Source organism: Megalobrama amblycephala, linkage group LG15, assembly GCF_018812025.1.
Source record: "Megalobrama amblycephala isolate DHTTF-2021 linkage group LG15, ASM1881202v1, whole genome shotgun sequence".
Taxonomy (NCBI): Eukaryota; Metazoa; Chordata; class Actinopteri; order Cypriniformes; family Xenocyprididae; genus Megalobrama; species Megalobrama amblycephala.
In genome coordinates, this window is record NC_063058.1 from 23,870,677 (window position 1) to 23,885,385 (window position 14,709).

A 14,709-nucleotide genomic window follows, 5' to 3' on the forward strand; every position below is an offset into this window, starting at 1 on the left:
CGGACCAGTTGAATTGTAGGGTTTGTAGTGCAATTGTATCTGTGTACCACTTAAATGTCACAACTAGACAACTAGAGGTCCTCAAATACGAGTTGAATTCATATCTCAGGGCTGACATTGACCTTTTGAGAAATATATACGACACATTTCCTCTTGAGGCTTCTCTGTGTTAGCGCAGACAAGTTTTGAAGTCAAAATCTGATGTGAAAATCAATAAAATAACCTCTGGGACAAAGTTTCTTTTTGTTCAAACACTAGTATTAAAAACCCACAATAAATATCCACTGAGCCATTTGAGAAAGAACAAGCTAATTAGCTCAGAGATATAACAGACAAAACAAACCTAAATGATCTAAAAAAAAAAAAAAAAAAGTACTGTAAAGTAAAAAGTTACAATGAAACTTTTGACGCAACAACAACAAAAAAATCATAAATGTGATGTTTGTCAAGGTTTTTCTGATTGAGAGCTCCTCATATCAACCAAAGATGGTGCTGTATCTAGCTTGACTGACAGATAAGATCTCTGCACGTAGAGCCGCGTTTCACTTCAGCATTTCGATCGTTTGTTTGTCTGTGATTCCCACTGTTCTGAATCCGTGCCGGAGGCTCTTAGCAGGCAGAGGTTTGTGTGTGTTATCTAATTCCATGCTGCTATGGTTCACTTCGCTGATGTTGTTGCAACATTTCTATTGCAACAGAAATTATGCACAGTTAAATCATCCCTGATCGAATCAGTGGAAATGTCCCGCAGCTGTCTTTGACTAGCAGAGAGAGCAGAACGCAGATATTGTTGTAAGGACTTATCGCACAAATGAAGAAGTAATGGAAGTTGCAGAAAGTGCAAGAAGTTTTGTGCATAAAACAGTCCAAACTTTAATAAAAAGTCGACTGGAACAAATTACAGCCCTTTTCGTGTTACAAAGTCTGATCAAAGTTTACTCAAAAGCTGCACGCGCACAACAAACACATCTACGCGCTGTGGCGTGCAAACAAACACACACCCACTGATGTTATTGATCCTCTTTAGTGGTTCAAATCTCAGGGCATTAGAGCCAGACCAATAAGACAAATAAAGGAGAATATAAAGGGAATCATTCAGCGCAGCGGAGATGTCCTGGGTTTAATCGCATTCGGGTCAAACCACAACTGCAACGTTATAGCTCATATACGGCGTTCTCGCTCTCTCTCACACACACACACACACACACACACACACACATAAACATCTCGCAGTTGCAGTAGATCTCTAAGTCTAAGCAGTGCAGATTAGTTCTGTATCCCAGTACGAGGAAGACAGATGTACAAAAAATGCCCTATAGGGGGTGCTAAAGAGCACTCTGAGTCCGTATAAAAGCAGTCTTTTCGCTGTGATACTCCAGCTCTTCGCTGTCTGACTCAGAGTTCATCGCCGTATCCTCGTCCCCCCACACAGTGGGGATTCCCCGGTAGGACACTTTTCCCCGGCTGAGTCCAAAACCAAAGCCCACTCGTATCCCCCCTCCGCCTGCGTCCGTCACCGGCAGTTTGGTCCTCCGACAGAACGGGGCGCTGGCTGCTCCGGAGTGCAGCTGAAGCAGCACAAAAACGGCTGCGAAAGTGGCCAGGATGAAGGCACAGCTGAGCACCGCCACCAGCGCCGGCAGTCTCGAGGACAGCCCAGGTTCACGCAAGGATTCCTCCGGGTTTGGATCCCCCTCGTGCTGGAGCACGGGAATGCTGGGGGATTTCCGCTGCACCTGGTTCTGGTGCAAGCAAGAAGTGACTGCTAAGTGACTGTGGGGGGGACAGGAAAGACATTCGTTCTCCCCGGACCCGAAGCATGTTAGACAGGCCGGGTGGCAGGGTAGGCACGCTTGTACGGTGGAGTGCTCCACCCAGTTGTCCAACGACAAGTTAAGCACCTGCGGCCCAGAGCTGAAGCCGGGAGGGCAGGACTTCACACAGCCTTGCAAGAAAAGAGAGAAACCCGTGCTGCATTCTGGAAAACAGAGATCAGAAGAACGCTTAATCGCAGATGTAACGAACATGAAATAGCATTTTAAACATATTTTACTTCTGTAATGTGACAATTTTGTGAGAAACCAAAAGGATTGTGGGCTATGATATTATTGGTTTTAATGATTTTTTTCCCCACTCATGCAGGCTTAGTTATGTCAGCAGAAGAGACATGGTTGTTTCAAAGGTTGTGAAGAAAGTGAATATGGAAATAAACATTTTGACAAAACTTAAAAAGTTACTTTTAAAAGTAATGCATTACGGTATTGATTTACTCCCTAAAAAAAGTAACTAATTGCATTACTTAGTTACTTTTTATGGAAAGTAATGTGTTATGTAATAATAATAACATATTAGTAATTATATTAATAACAAAAAAAAGTTCTGTTTTTTTGCAAATGTAAAGACCCTTTCACACCAAAAGTGAAATAAATAAGCCTCAGGCTGAACGAAATGCAAATTCACATCTCAATTGGATCATCAAAGGTCAGCATCAAAGACATTGGTTAATAAAGTAAGATTAAATACATAAAATATATTTGTTTAATTTAATATATTTAATGATTGCAGGCTTGTGTAATATTCTGAGATTGCATTTCACTGTTTTTATTGATTTTGGGGAATACTGACTGTTTGCTTGTGCAAGTGAGAAGAGTAAATGCATGTTCGCATTTAGTCTCTGCATTTACTCCCAATTTCTGAACATGAGGACAGGAGAGCTGTCGGTCAATACATGGGAAAACAAAGTAACTTATTTTGTTACTTTACTAGTGACTAGTACATAGTTTACTACGTACTATGATCTGCATACTTTCAAAACATTCACATTTTCATTAGCATGTTTCTGGAATAAGACCAGGTACATTTATTAAAGTTAATAGGGTCATTTCATGTTGTGCTTTCATTTCTGTCCCTAAAGAGACAAATTATTCAGCTAGTAAAATTCAGTGTTACCAGCAGTAACATTGAGAACGCCTTATGAAAAATGAGAGAAATAACTTTTTAGCAAAGTTTGTACTGCAGGCACAATATGAGGCCATGATGGAAAAATCCATCATCAAGTCTCTACAGCAATTTTAAATAACACAAAATCAAGCATTCGTTTAACAAAATTAAGGTTTGTTTACTGCCCTCTGAAGGTTGGAAAGGTACGACTTGACATCAAGAAGAGGCTGAGCATTTAAAAACTTTCCCCCTTCTTTAATAATGCACTGTTTATCTAATTTAAACCTCTGGCATCACTCTGAAGTGTTTTGCATTATTTATACTCATAAACATATATTAATATTCATAAGCACAACTGGTAGTCATACTGAGACATATGAACATTTCTATATGACAGAGGTATTGCCAAGGGAATTATTATGTGTGTGTGTGTGTGTGTGTAAATATTTCCTTCTGATTCTGAACCTATAAAAGCTTGTCTATTAAGGGTTGTGTATGGTTATTTGTATGGCCTTTGGTCCAGGGCATGTGTGTCTTACCGATGCAGATCTGCTGGGTGTCAAAGGTTTTGCAGCTGTTGTTTGAAGGCCGGGTGTAATCGGATATGGACGGATCCGCTGCACTAGAACCGGTGCCATATAAGATGAGTGTGAACTGAGAAAGAACACCTGTGGAAAAGACCTTGAACTTTAAAGACGCTTTGGCCATCAACAAAAAGCCAAATGGCATTAACACAGCACAAAAATCCTTTTCTTAATCTTTTTTTTTGGTCTTGTTTTGCAGTAAAAGTACTCCTTAAAACAGATAATATTTCAAAAGCAATTTATGTAAGATAGTAAGACTTGTTTTCAGAGAAAATATCTTGAATTCAGTTTATTTTTTTCTTATCCCACTGTCAAATTGTTTCTTTTTTCTTTCAAGCATAAATCAAACAAAATTTTGTGAGGTTTCTTCTTAAAATGAGAGAGAGAGAGAGAGAGAGAAAAAAAAAACAATTTGCCAGAGGGGTAAGAAAACTAAACTTCATTCAATATTTATACTCTGAAACATCTTTTATCTTCTTCCCAACCATTTTACTTTTTCACATAAATTTATATTTGTTTTAAAGGAGGTTTAGATGTTTGAAGTAAAAAACAGGACAAAAATACTGATTATGAAAAAGCTTATTGCAGTACCATAGTCATTAAGTCCGGCCACATTCTCGATTTCCAGGGTCCATTCTCCCCGTGGATCCTCGTCCCAGGAGTGTGTGGTCATGAACGCCCAATCGTTGAAGCCTTCGGCTGAGTTATCCTGAGGCCTGTAAACAAACAGAAGAGAAGGAAGATCTCTATGTGTGTGCACGTCTATCTGAGAATGTGCCAATAAAATGAATTGAGTGTGTATTTACAATACAAATAATTATGTTTCATAAACATAATGGTGTGAATTGTGTTTGTATGTGGCCAGGCAAATGCGTAAATGTGTTTTTTTGGGCATCAGATGGTTCATGGTACATGCAGACATTTGAATGTCTGTAATTAATATATATACATACATACACACACACACACACACACACACACACACACACACACACACAACCGCGTCTTCCGATTGGTTCTTCTGTGGAGGCTTTGCTGACAAAGGGAAGTGGCGTTTAGTGGTTTCTGCCAACAAATTGGTATTTCTGAATGGGTTAACACTGGGACAAGCGAAAGTATTTGATGTACGTATACTATGTGTGGAGAGCATTCCCTCAATATCATTATCTCAGAAATTAATACTTTTATTCTGCAAAGATGTAATAAATTCATAAAAAAGTGACAGTAAAGACATTTATAATGTTACAAAATATTTCTATTTCAAATAAATCTTGTTCTTTTGAACTTTCAAAAAAATGTTGAAAAAAATGTATAATTGTTTTTAACATTGACAACCCCCCCCCCCAAATATCAACATATTAAAATGATTTCTGAAGGATCATGTGACACTGAAGATGCTGAAAATTCAGCACAAATAAATTACATAATTTTAAACTGTAATAATATTGCACAATATTACTGTTTTACTGCATTTATGATCAAATAAATACTGCCTTCAATCAGTGTAGGCAAATGTATGCATGCTAATAACGTGTTTGTTTACCGTGGAGCAAGTAGCGTGGAACGAGTTCCCAGTGGGCTGATGAGGTGAACAGCCAAGTTTCCTCTGTGGTTATAAGAGAGGGTGAGTCTGGCCTGCACATGCTCCAAAGAGCTCACAAAGTCCTGCTGCCCAGAGCAGGCCTCTACAATTCTGCTGAAGATCAGGTGGTTTCTTATGTCCCTACAACACAGAAGAATCTGAAATTATACTCCACTCTCACAAGCAACTGTATGATGCACCATAATTTTGCTGTCTAATTCATGTGTCTAGTTTGCCTGTCCTTAAAAGGTGACCTCTGGCTCCCCAGGTACCCGGCATTAGTTGGCATTACCAATCTGGTGTATTGATGTATTGCCTGTGCTGCATGAGGTGTTTGACCTTCCTTACCTGGGCTCGGTCAGCATATTAATGACACATTTGTGCTGGGGCCCAATGCTGGTCCAGTTCTGAGCCAAAGCAACCATGGCACTTGCATCCAGCAGACCATAGCCGTAAGAATGGCTCACTGCCACATAGAGAGAGAGAGAGAGATGGAAAAAGTAACAAGGTTAGACATGTCCAATAAATAAACAGCTCTAATTGACTAGTTACGTGAATTGTCATTTACCTAATCGGCCCACACCATTGGTCCTCCAGTCGTTGGTTATTAGGTGGGCAGGACGTGAGGTTCTTACTACGAGATGCTGCATGTCCCTCCAGGTCAGGTTCATGCTGGTTGTCACCGAAAAAAAAAGAAAAGTGACAGAGTATTACACTGCAGCAGGGAAACAGATTTATTTTTATATTCAAAAGATAATTTGCACATAATTATCCTATTGGATGTGACGGGATGTCTTTTTGAAAGACACATAATTAAAGCTTTTCTTTTACCCGAGTCACAGAAAATTGCAAATGGAAATATTCCGTCCTGGGGGCCATGCATCATTTTGTAATTACACGGCCGACGAGGCCTTTTTTTTCAACTAAAGACCCAAAATTGTATTCCCAGAAAAAGCAGCAATATCAGATTCAATTTATAACTGTATTTCCTTGGTTCACGACTCCAGCTTATTTGTTTTGTCGGCTGTTGCTCTGCATGGCGGAAACAAACGGCTTTGAGACTAGTTAATGACCCCCACGGGCAAGGTTGAAAAGCCCTGTTATTTCTCAACAGGGTATTTCAGGTCAAACCATGTCTGCGATTGGACAAAGCACTGACAAAAATACCTGCATGACAAGCCATTTTCACCCAAATGAAATGGATTTAGCGTAAAGATATGCTGCAGAACAGTATAAAAACATCCTTCTCTGGCATCCGTATATTTTTCTGGGTGATTTATGAAGAAGGTGATCCAATTCATTAGCTTTCAATATTTTTGACCTGACTTAGTGTGTAAATTCATGTCACATTCACAATTTATAAACCTAAAGCCACAACACAGATGCAGCGATTTACATTCAGTGATTAACAGATGTAAGACTACTGAAATTTTCATGTTGTACATGGGAGGACTTGCACAGATATTGAACAGATTTCCCGTCTATATGGATGAAGTGGCAGTGCTGGAAAACATGCCATACTGGACTCAAAGGAATGTGAAAATTAATGGACAGTGGGAGGAATAATGTCCTCACCACCTCAAGTTTTCATAAATAACAACAGTATGGCTAGACTTGCAAAGCAGCACTAGATCACTCCTATTATAAACAATAAATTACAATAAGAGCTCTGAGACAAACATTCAGTTGGCAGACATCCCAATCGAAGAGTTGAGATGCAAAAGCCGCTAAACTTCTGTCAAAAACGAGATATGATATTAAGCGTATGCTCTCCGCACATAGTATACAATTATTAAATACTTTCACTTCAAATCTGCTAAATCCCAGTGTTAACCCATTCAGAAATACCGGTTCGTTGGCAGAAACCACTAAACGCCACTTCCCTTTTCAGCAAAAGCCTCTAAGTCCACAGAAGAACCAATTAGAAGATGTGAAATCATGATTTCAAGAATAAATATAGCTGCAAGCAGCAATTACGGGGCCAAGCACAAAAACGGCACAATAAGCCAGCCAACATGGCTGTGAGCATCAGACCAACTGCAACAGTGAGCAATTAAAGACCTATTAAGATCATTTTAGGCAAAAGAGCTGAAAAAAGATAAAAAATGAGAATTTACTCGTTCATCACTTTCGACCAATAGGTGGCGCTATGACCAAATTAATGTGGTATGGTCAGAGTGAGGTGACAATGACATTTGCAAAGTTTGGTGTCAATATGTCAAAGCATTACAGAGATACAGACTCAACAGTGGGTTTTGCATCATGCCTCAAATTCTTTGCTCCGGTATACGAAAACGATTTGACGTATCGACTTGAAATCCATAACTTTTTGTCGGCATGGTCTGAAGATGATACGGTTCAATTTTGGTGAAAATCGGAGCAACGGTCTAGGAGGAGTTCGAAAAAGTAGGTTATTAAAGAAAAACAATACGGCGGACAGGAATTTCAGCCGACGATGGCAAATTTGATATCTGTGTTCTCGGCATGACCCAAGGAATCATTACAATCAGTTAATATAGTCAAAAGTTATTAGCATTTTTGTAAATTTTGTTATAACTTTTGACCACAAGGTGGCGCTGGTCCGAAACTTCTAAGGCTCCTTCAGGTCATTGGGCTGATGACCCATACCACGTTTCGTAACGATAAACTAATGCGTTCGTAAAATACAGCATTTTAGCACAAAATTCAAAATGGCCGATGGTCAAAATGTCCGATATGGGACAATTGGACATCATTCGACTCACCATGATGCCCCGAATCCAACGAGACCAAATGATTTTTGGACAAACCTATCAGAAGTTATAAGCAAAAATATCAATTTTTCATATCTCCGCACCAGTAGGTGGCGCTGCGCTGAAACACTGCATGATGCCTCAGGTCATGCTTGTGATGACATGTACCAACTTTGAATACGATAAAGCATTGCGGAGATACAGCCTTACGTCTATTTTCACAAGCACTACATACAATTCGTTCGCGTGTTTTACAAAAACGGTTTGAGGAATCAACTTGAATTCCAAAACTTTTTGAAGATGATCTGGTTCAAATTCAGTTTTTTTTTTTTCCTAAACAGGAAAAAAATGCTCAATTAAAAGAAAAGATGTCAGACAGACTTAGAGGATTTTGCATTTGAACTCTTCATTATGAAGTATGATTATTTTTTTTAAAAGTAATCAATATTTTTATTCAGAAAGGATGCATTAAATTGACCAAAAGTAACAGTAAGACATTTATAATGTTGCAAACAAAATCTATTCTTTTAAGCTTTCTATTCCTTAAATAATCAAATTGTTCATGGTTTCCACAAAAATATTAGCAGCAAATGTTCTCAAAATTAATAAAATAGGAAATGTTTTCTTCAGTAAATCGGCATATTGATGATTTCTGAAGGATCATATGACACTGAAGACTAGAGTAATGAAACTATAAATTCTTTGCTATTGCAGGAATACATAATATTTAAAAAAATATTTAAAAAATGTTTTCAAATTGTAACAATATTTCACAGTATTGCTGTTTTACTGTTTTTTTCAGCCTTGGTAATGGTTTTTTTCTATTACAAATTAAAATGTAAAATTAGTTCTGAGATCCCCTGGCCAGGCACTGGCTCAGGCACAAGCATTTCAGTGGAAAATGAGTATGACTTTCTTACACACAGACGTTCAAAAGTCACCTACAGCGCGACATCACAAAGACTTTCGCCTGATGAAAAGAGTTGTGACAGAAAGAGAACAGAAATGGAGGTCCTTATAAAAAATGTCCCCAAAAACGTCCCCTGTCTCTCTCATTGTGGGGCAAGCAAGATCAAAGCCAGAACCAGTGGGGTTCACAGCCCTGCACAGCAGGGGCCGAACTCACACATAAACAAACACTGTGTGCGAACCAGAAGCCCCGAGACTCCACCACACACAAAAAAGACAAAGAAACCTGACGCTTGTGTGAGACATGATTTCCATGTCTTATTACTGCCTCACAGCGTACAGGATAAAATACTCTGCAGGATCTTTTAATTGAACATGATGATCATGATGTATAGGGGCCTTGGGGTCAATCGGCGTTGAATGAGAAGTGTAGATTGGCAGCCATCACACGTCTCTCTCCATCTCTCTCTCTCTCTTTTTTTTTTTTTTGGATGAGCTATGTCAAGCTGATGTCAGAGTGTGTCAGAGGGCTGAAGATGATGTGCACGGGGTAATGAAGTCTAACCGATGAGGGGGAATGATGGACAGGAGTGGGTAGAACATGTGTGCGTATGTCTGTCCGTAGAGACAGGTGTCATGGTTGTCATCACTCACTTGGCCTCCAGAGCGAGAGCGATGATTCCAGCAGCCAAGGGAGCCGAGGCGGACGTGCCCGTGTGCGAATCTGTGCACTTCTTCCTCAGGTCCGTCGTCACCTGCACACACAAAGTTAGATGCAAAGGTCAGTTGTGTTATTGGCCAGTTATCAGAAAGGACATTGGTTGTGGCTATATATAAGGTGTTGGTGTAGCCGTCTATCAGCCAGAGGCGCCTGCAGCTTCTGTGATGAGATGTGTGACAGCTCGAAACACTTAATAAGCTGGCACCTCACACATGAGGGTTTGGGGTTTTAATCACGCCGTAGGACACATGGGAACATGCTTGTGTGATTGACAATGGTCAGGATGAGAGGAAGTCTAGCCTGAGGCTCCAGAACCATCAGAGCATACACAGGTGAGTACCTGCCAGACACCCACACACACTCGTTCTCTATCATTGTTTTATTCGTCTCTGTCCCATTCGGTCTGATTTTAAACGCATACGCACGCACACAAAATCCCACCCCACTGCTGTCGGCAAGATTGCGTCCATTTTTAAATTGAATCTGTTATTGCCTTTGTCATCCTAATGGAACAGGGGGTCTCAGAAGAGACAGAGGGGGAGCTATCGCAGTCAAACATACAGGGACAGACTTGACATCGAGCAAACAAACACTCTAAAGCCGTCCGAAACATCTCGGATGAGCTTCAGTGAGCTGGCAGAGATAGACCTGCCTGGAGAGTCTGAAATCACTTTCACAGGAATGAGCATATCAGAGATTCAAACAGAGTTCGGATAACTACCCACAGCACGAGAAATCCTATTTTCCCCTCAGTGTGAGTGTGAATTTGAGTGAACTGAATGAAATTGGTCAAATTCTCAAGTTATCAGTTTGAATATTTATGAACAAAATTCTTGCTGGATTGCAATTTTTTTTTTTAAATACTATTTATTTGTTCATTGAAAATTTCTAAAATATTTTGAGTTAGTTCTTTGGATCAGATCTTTGAAACAATGACTTAAATGGTTTATTCCAATTACAATGAACAAATCACGAATCACTGAATCAAGCCTTTGAATTAATGATTCAACCGCATCATTTCAATTCAAGTGAACAAATCATTCAATCATAAATCTTTGAATCGATGGCTGCATCCGAAAACTTAGGCAGCTGACTTGTTGCCTTGCAGCCCTATTAGGCAACGACTTTGAAGGCACCTCACGAAACTCATTTAGGACCGATTTCTGAGGCAGCATAGCGGTTTAATGATCTACAACAAAATGGCACAAGCTTTGATGATATCTAAGCGAATATTTAATTACTACAACAGTAATTTCTCACTAGAAAGGACATAAAAGTGGAAAACAATGTTCAAAAACATACATTTACACACAAACTGACCACCAACCGCAACTTTCAAATATCCTTATCTTTTAGCTCAACTGTCACAGAATGGAAAGCACAGGATTGTGGGACATCAAAGGCAGTGAAGGATACATCTATGCTGCGATGAAGGTATCTCAGAAGACAGGAAGTGAAGCTAACTTTGGATTCGGATGTGTCTTGATGCCTTCCTACCTTGGAATGCATCCTCCAAAGGCAGTTTTCGATGCATACTATGGCTGCGTCCGAAAACTGGAAAATGCTGCCTTCTGAGGACACATTTCAAGGTAGTAAGGCATCAAGGCACGTCCGAATCCAATGTTAGCTTCACTTCCTGTTTGCTGAGATACCTTCCTCAGATCGATTTTTGAAGGAAGCATGGATGTATCCTTAGCTGCCTTTGATATCCCACAATCCTGTGCTTTCCATTCTGTGATAGTTGAGCTAGAAAAATAAAGATGGCGTCCGAAGGTTGCGTTTGCTGCTCATTTTGTGTATATATGTACGATTTTGACCAACATATTTCAATTTTGATATCATTTCTATAGAGAAATTACTACTGTAATAATTAAATATTTGTTTAGTTCTCACCAAAGCTCGCACTATATTGCTGTAGATCATTAAACTGTTACGCTGCCTCAGAAGTCTGTCCGAAATCAATTTCGTGAGGTACCTTCATGCACAAACGCTGCTATACAAGTCATTCTCTTATAAGACAGCGAGGCAGCAAGACAGCTACCTAGGTTTTCGGACGCAGCCAATGACTCAACCGGATCATTGCAATTCCAGTGAACAAATCATTAATGAATCACTGAAACAGGTCTTTGAATCAATGACCCAACCAAATCATACCAAATCATTCATGAATCATCAGATTTTTGAATTACGGACTCAATTGGATCATTCCAAATTCAGTGAACAAATCAATCCTAAATCAATGAATCGACCAAGTAAATGAAAATATCAACTGATTCAACAGCACATCTATTTAAGAACCAAGGAGATCTAGGGCAGATGTCAAAATTTTTCAGTGAATAATGACTTGCATATCGGTCTGCTCCTCACACAACTGCTATTTTATGACTTTAGAAGACTTAAAATACTACACAAGATGTATGGAGCACTTTTAAAGTGCCTTTATAGAGATTGATACCCCCAGTTCACTTTTATTATATAGAAAAGAGTGACTAGGAAATTCTTCAAAACAACATGAGTGTAGTGCTGGACGGTATACCGGTTCATACCGAATACCGGTAATTATTTTTGTTATGATATAAATTTTGATGATACCGCAATACCGGTATGTGTCGCTTAACCAATGTTCGGAACGTGTATGCAGTGTGTATGCGCACATATTTCATCACGTCTTTTTCAAATGAAATGTAACGTTATGCAAAGGACACTGAACTATACGTCTGATCACGACCGCGATGACACGATGGGTTATTCTGCTACACAGAAGATGATGTAAGTTAATACATAGACTGGGCAAAAATTTAACTGCTTTATTCTTTCTGTGTTAAACTTACGTGTGTCATTTGTTCAGAGACTGTAGTGCTCTTAAATGTACTGAAAATATCCTTAGACAGTTTAAATGTTCTTCCGCGTTTCTCCCTCGTTTTGGCAGTTTGTTGTTATATAGGGTTGGATTTTTAAAATGCATAAGGTTCCCTCAACTCTTTTTTATCTCCATGGTCATATTTTAATATTCATGTGTTTGTAATTAGTGTGTTGCAGGCCTGTGTTTTATTGGTTGCACAGCATCTTTGTAAACCTGTATTAACTCTAGTGTGGAATTTGTCTACAATATTCACTCATCATGACAGTAAAACAGGGCATTCTAGTCAATCTTCTGTAGTATTTCCTCTCTCAATCAGTAGAAAATGTGGTTAACGCCCGGTCATGCATAGGGGAAAAAATACCATCTTATACTGTGAAACCGATATAATTTTGAAAAATACCGTGATATAAATTTTTGGTCATACCGCCCAGCACTACATGAGTGTTAGTATTTGACATATTTTCCTAAAAAAAAAAAAAAAAAAGTGTAAACTAATAGCAAAAATGCTCATCAAGATGATCCAAAGACAAAGATGATCAAGATAACTTTCAGAACTTTTGAAGGGCATCTTTTTTTATAGGCATCTTTTAGCCCAATTATCTTGCCCTAATTAAAAAGCCTACTCAGACACTCTCAAATACAGCTTATGCAGATAAAATGAAGGTATGTAACTGAAAACGAGAGGAAGACTTGCAAATAAGAGCCAAAGAATCTGCAATGCAGCATGTTTGGTATTCAAAAATTGCTGTCTCTGTCTTTTGCTTTTTCACTTGGTCTAATTTCTCTACTCTTTCTCTCTTTGCTTTTTCAGAAACCCTTTTCTCATTTCCATTCTTGGAGGACACACCGGGGACTGAAAAGCAGATGTGTACGGCATGCAGCAGCAGCACCTGTGATGGGGAAGTTTTCAGAAGCTACTCTAAAGTGATTTTTTGCCTCCTTAGGGCATGGCGTTCTTGAGCTCTTTTTCATACAGCCCACAGGAAATCACAGCGGCAGATGTGGAAATCATTTCACCGCCTGACACTTCATCTTCACAGCACGCTGAACGGGGCGGCACGCAATCACTTACTTTCCCCATGTACAGTCGTGACGTGACCATTTAAACCTTGTGGAAAATTTGGCACTCTCGAGCTGTTTGCTCTGACATTTACAGTTCTGCTGACAACTGAGAATGGTAGTGTTTGTGTCAAGACATGAAGGTCTGTCTGCGAGCTGTTAACGTGCAAATGCTGCAAGGCTGAAATGTGAATTTATTCTATTTATGGTACCTTTAATGAGACGTGGTTGTAGCAATGTGTGAATGTGTTTCACATGATCCTTCAGAAATCATTCTAATATGCATTTTTGCAGCACAAGAAACATTTCTTATTATCAGTTTTTCAAGATTCTTTGATTAACAGAAAGTTCACAAGAAAAGCATTTATTGGAATATTATATTATATATTCATTTTATAGTTCATGCCAAGTTCATGCTTAACACACACAAAAAAATATTTAAATGTAATATTCATAAATATATAAAAATAGAAGATTTTCTATGTGAAGCTGCAGTTTCACATGTGTCTCTGTGTGACTAGGCTGAAGATGTATGAAGATTTGTTGTCACATATGAAGTGTTAAATACATACAATCTGTTTCTCGTTGAGGTTTCCGCTGCTGTAGGTGGTGGCGAGGGTTGAGGAACAGGCCTCGCTGTACCATGGCACATTGCCGTACTGCGTGGTGCTGCTGATGGATAGCGTGTAGATACTGTTGGTGTATCCATCACAGTTGCAGCTGTCCCGCTCTCGCCCTCCATTACCTGATGCCCACACGAAGATGGAGCCCAGCCCACCTCGACCCTAAAACAGATGCATACAATCTCGTCATTCACTCTTTTCAACGTACAGTTGACTACTATTCAAAAGTTTGCCTTTTTTTTTTTTTTGTGTGTTTTCAAAAGAAGTCTATTATCCTTAATAATGCATTACAATGTTGTGTTACTCCCTAAAAAAAGTAACTGATTGTGTTACTTAGTTACTTTTAATGAAAAGTAATGTTACATTACTTTTGCATTAATTTTTCTCACCTGAGCCTGGCTTGCTTGTTTGTTTTTTAATAACAACAACAAAGACATTGGTTAAAGGGTTAGTTCACCCAAAAATGAAAATTCTGTAATTAATTACTCACCCTCATGCCGTTCTACACCCGTAAGACTTTTGTTTATCTTCAGAACACAAATTAAGATATTTTTCATAAAATCCGATGGCTCAGTGAGGCCTCTGTTGCCAGCAAGATAATTAACACTTTCAGTAGCCAGAAAGGTACTAAAAACATATTCAAACAGTTCATGTGACTACAGTGGTTCAACCTTAATGTTATAAAGTGACGAGAAT

At 39.1% G+C, this 14,709-nt stretch overlaps 1 protein-coding gene across 4 annotated transcripts in view; it reads right to left on the reverse strand.

Annotated features, from left to right (window-relative positions):
- Nucleotides 1-848: 848 nt before the first annotated feature.
- Nucleotides 849-14,709, reverse strand: part of furinb (furin (paired basic amino acid cleaving enzyme) b) — a 118,747-nt gene continuing 104,886 nt past the window's right edge. For all 4 annotated transcript variants that reach the window (XM_048157689.1, XM_048157691.1, XM_048157692.1 and 1 more), the window contains exons 9-16: nt 13,963-14,175; nt 9,402-9,502; nt 5,675-5,778; nt 5,455-5,572; nt 5,068-5,247; nt 4,116-4,240; nt 3,480-3,608; nt 849-1,978 (exon numbers count right to left, since the gene is read on the reverse strand). In XM_048157689.1, the coding sequence (XP_048013646.1) occupies nt 1,326-1,978; nt 3,480-3,608; nt 4,116-4,240; nt 5,068-5,247; nt 5,455-5,572; nt 5,675-5,778; nt 9,402-9,502; nt 13,963-14,175 (1,623 nt within the window). In that variant the 3' untranslated portion in view covers nt 849-1,325. The remainder of the gene's footprint in view (nt 1,979-3,479; nt 3,609-4,115; nt 4,241-5,067; nt 5,248-5,454; nt 5,573-5,674; nt 5,779-9,401; nt 9,503-13,962; nt 14,176-14,709) is intronic.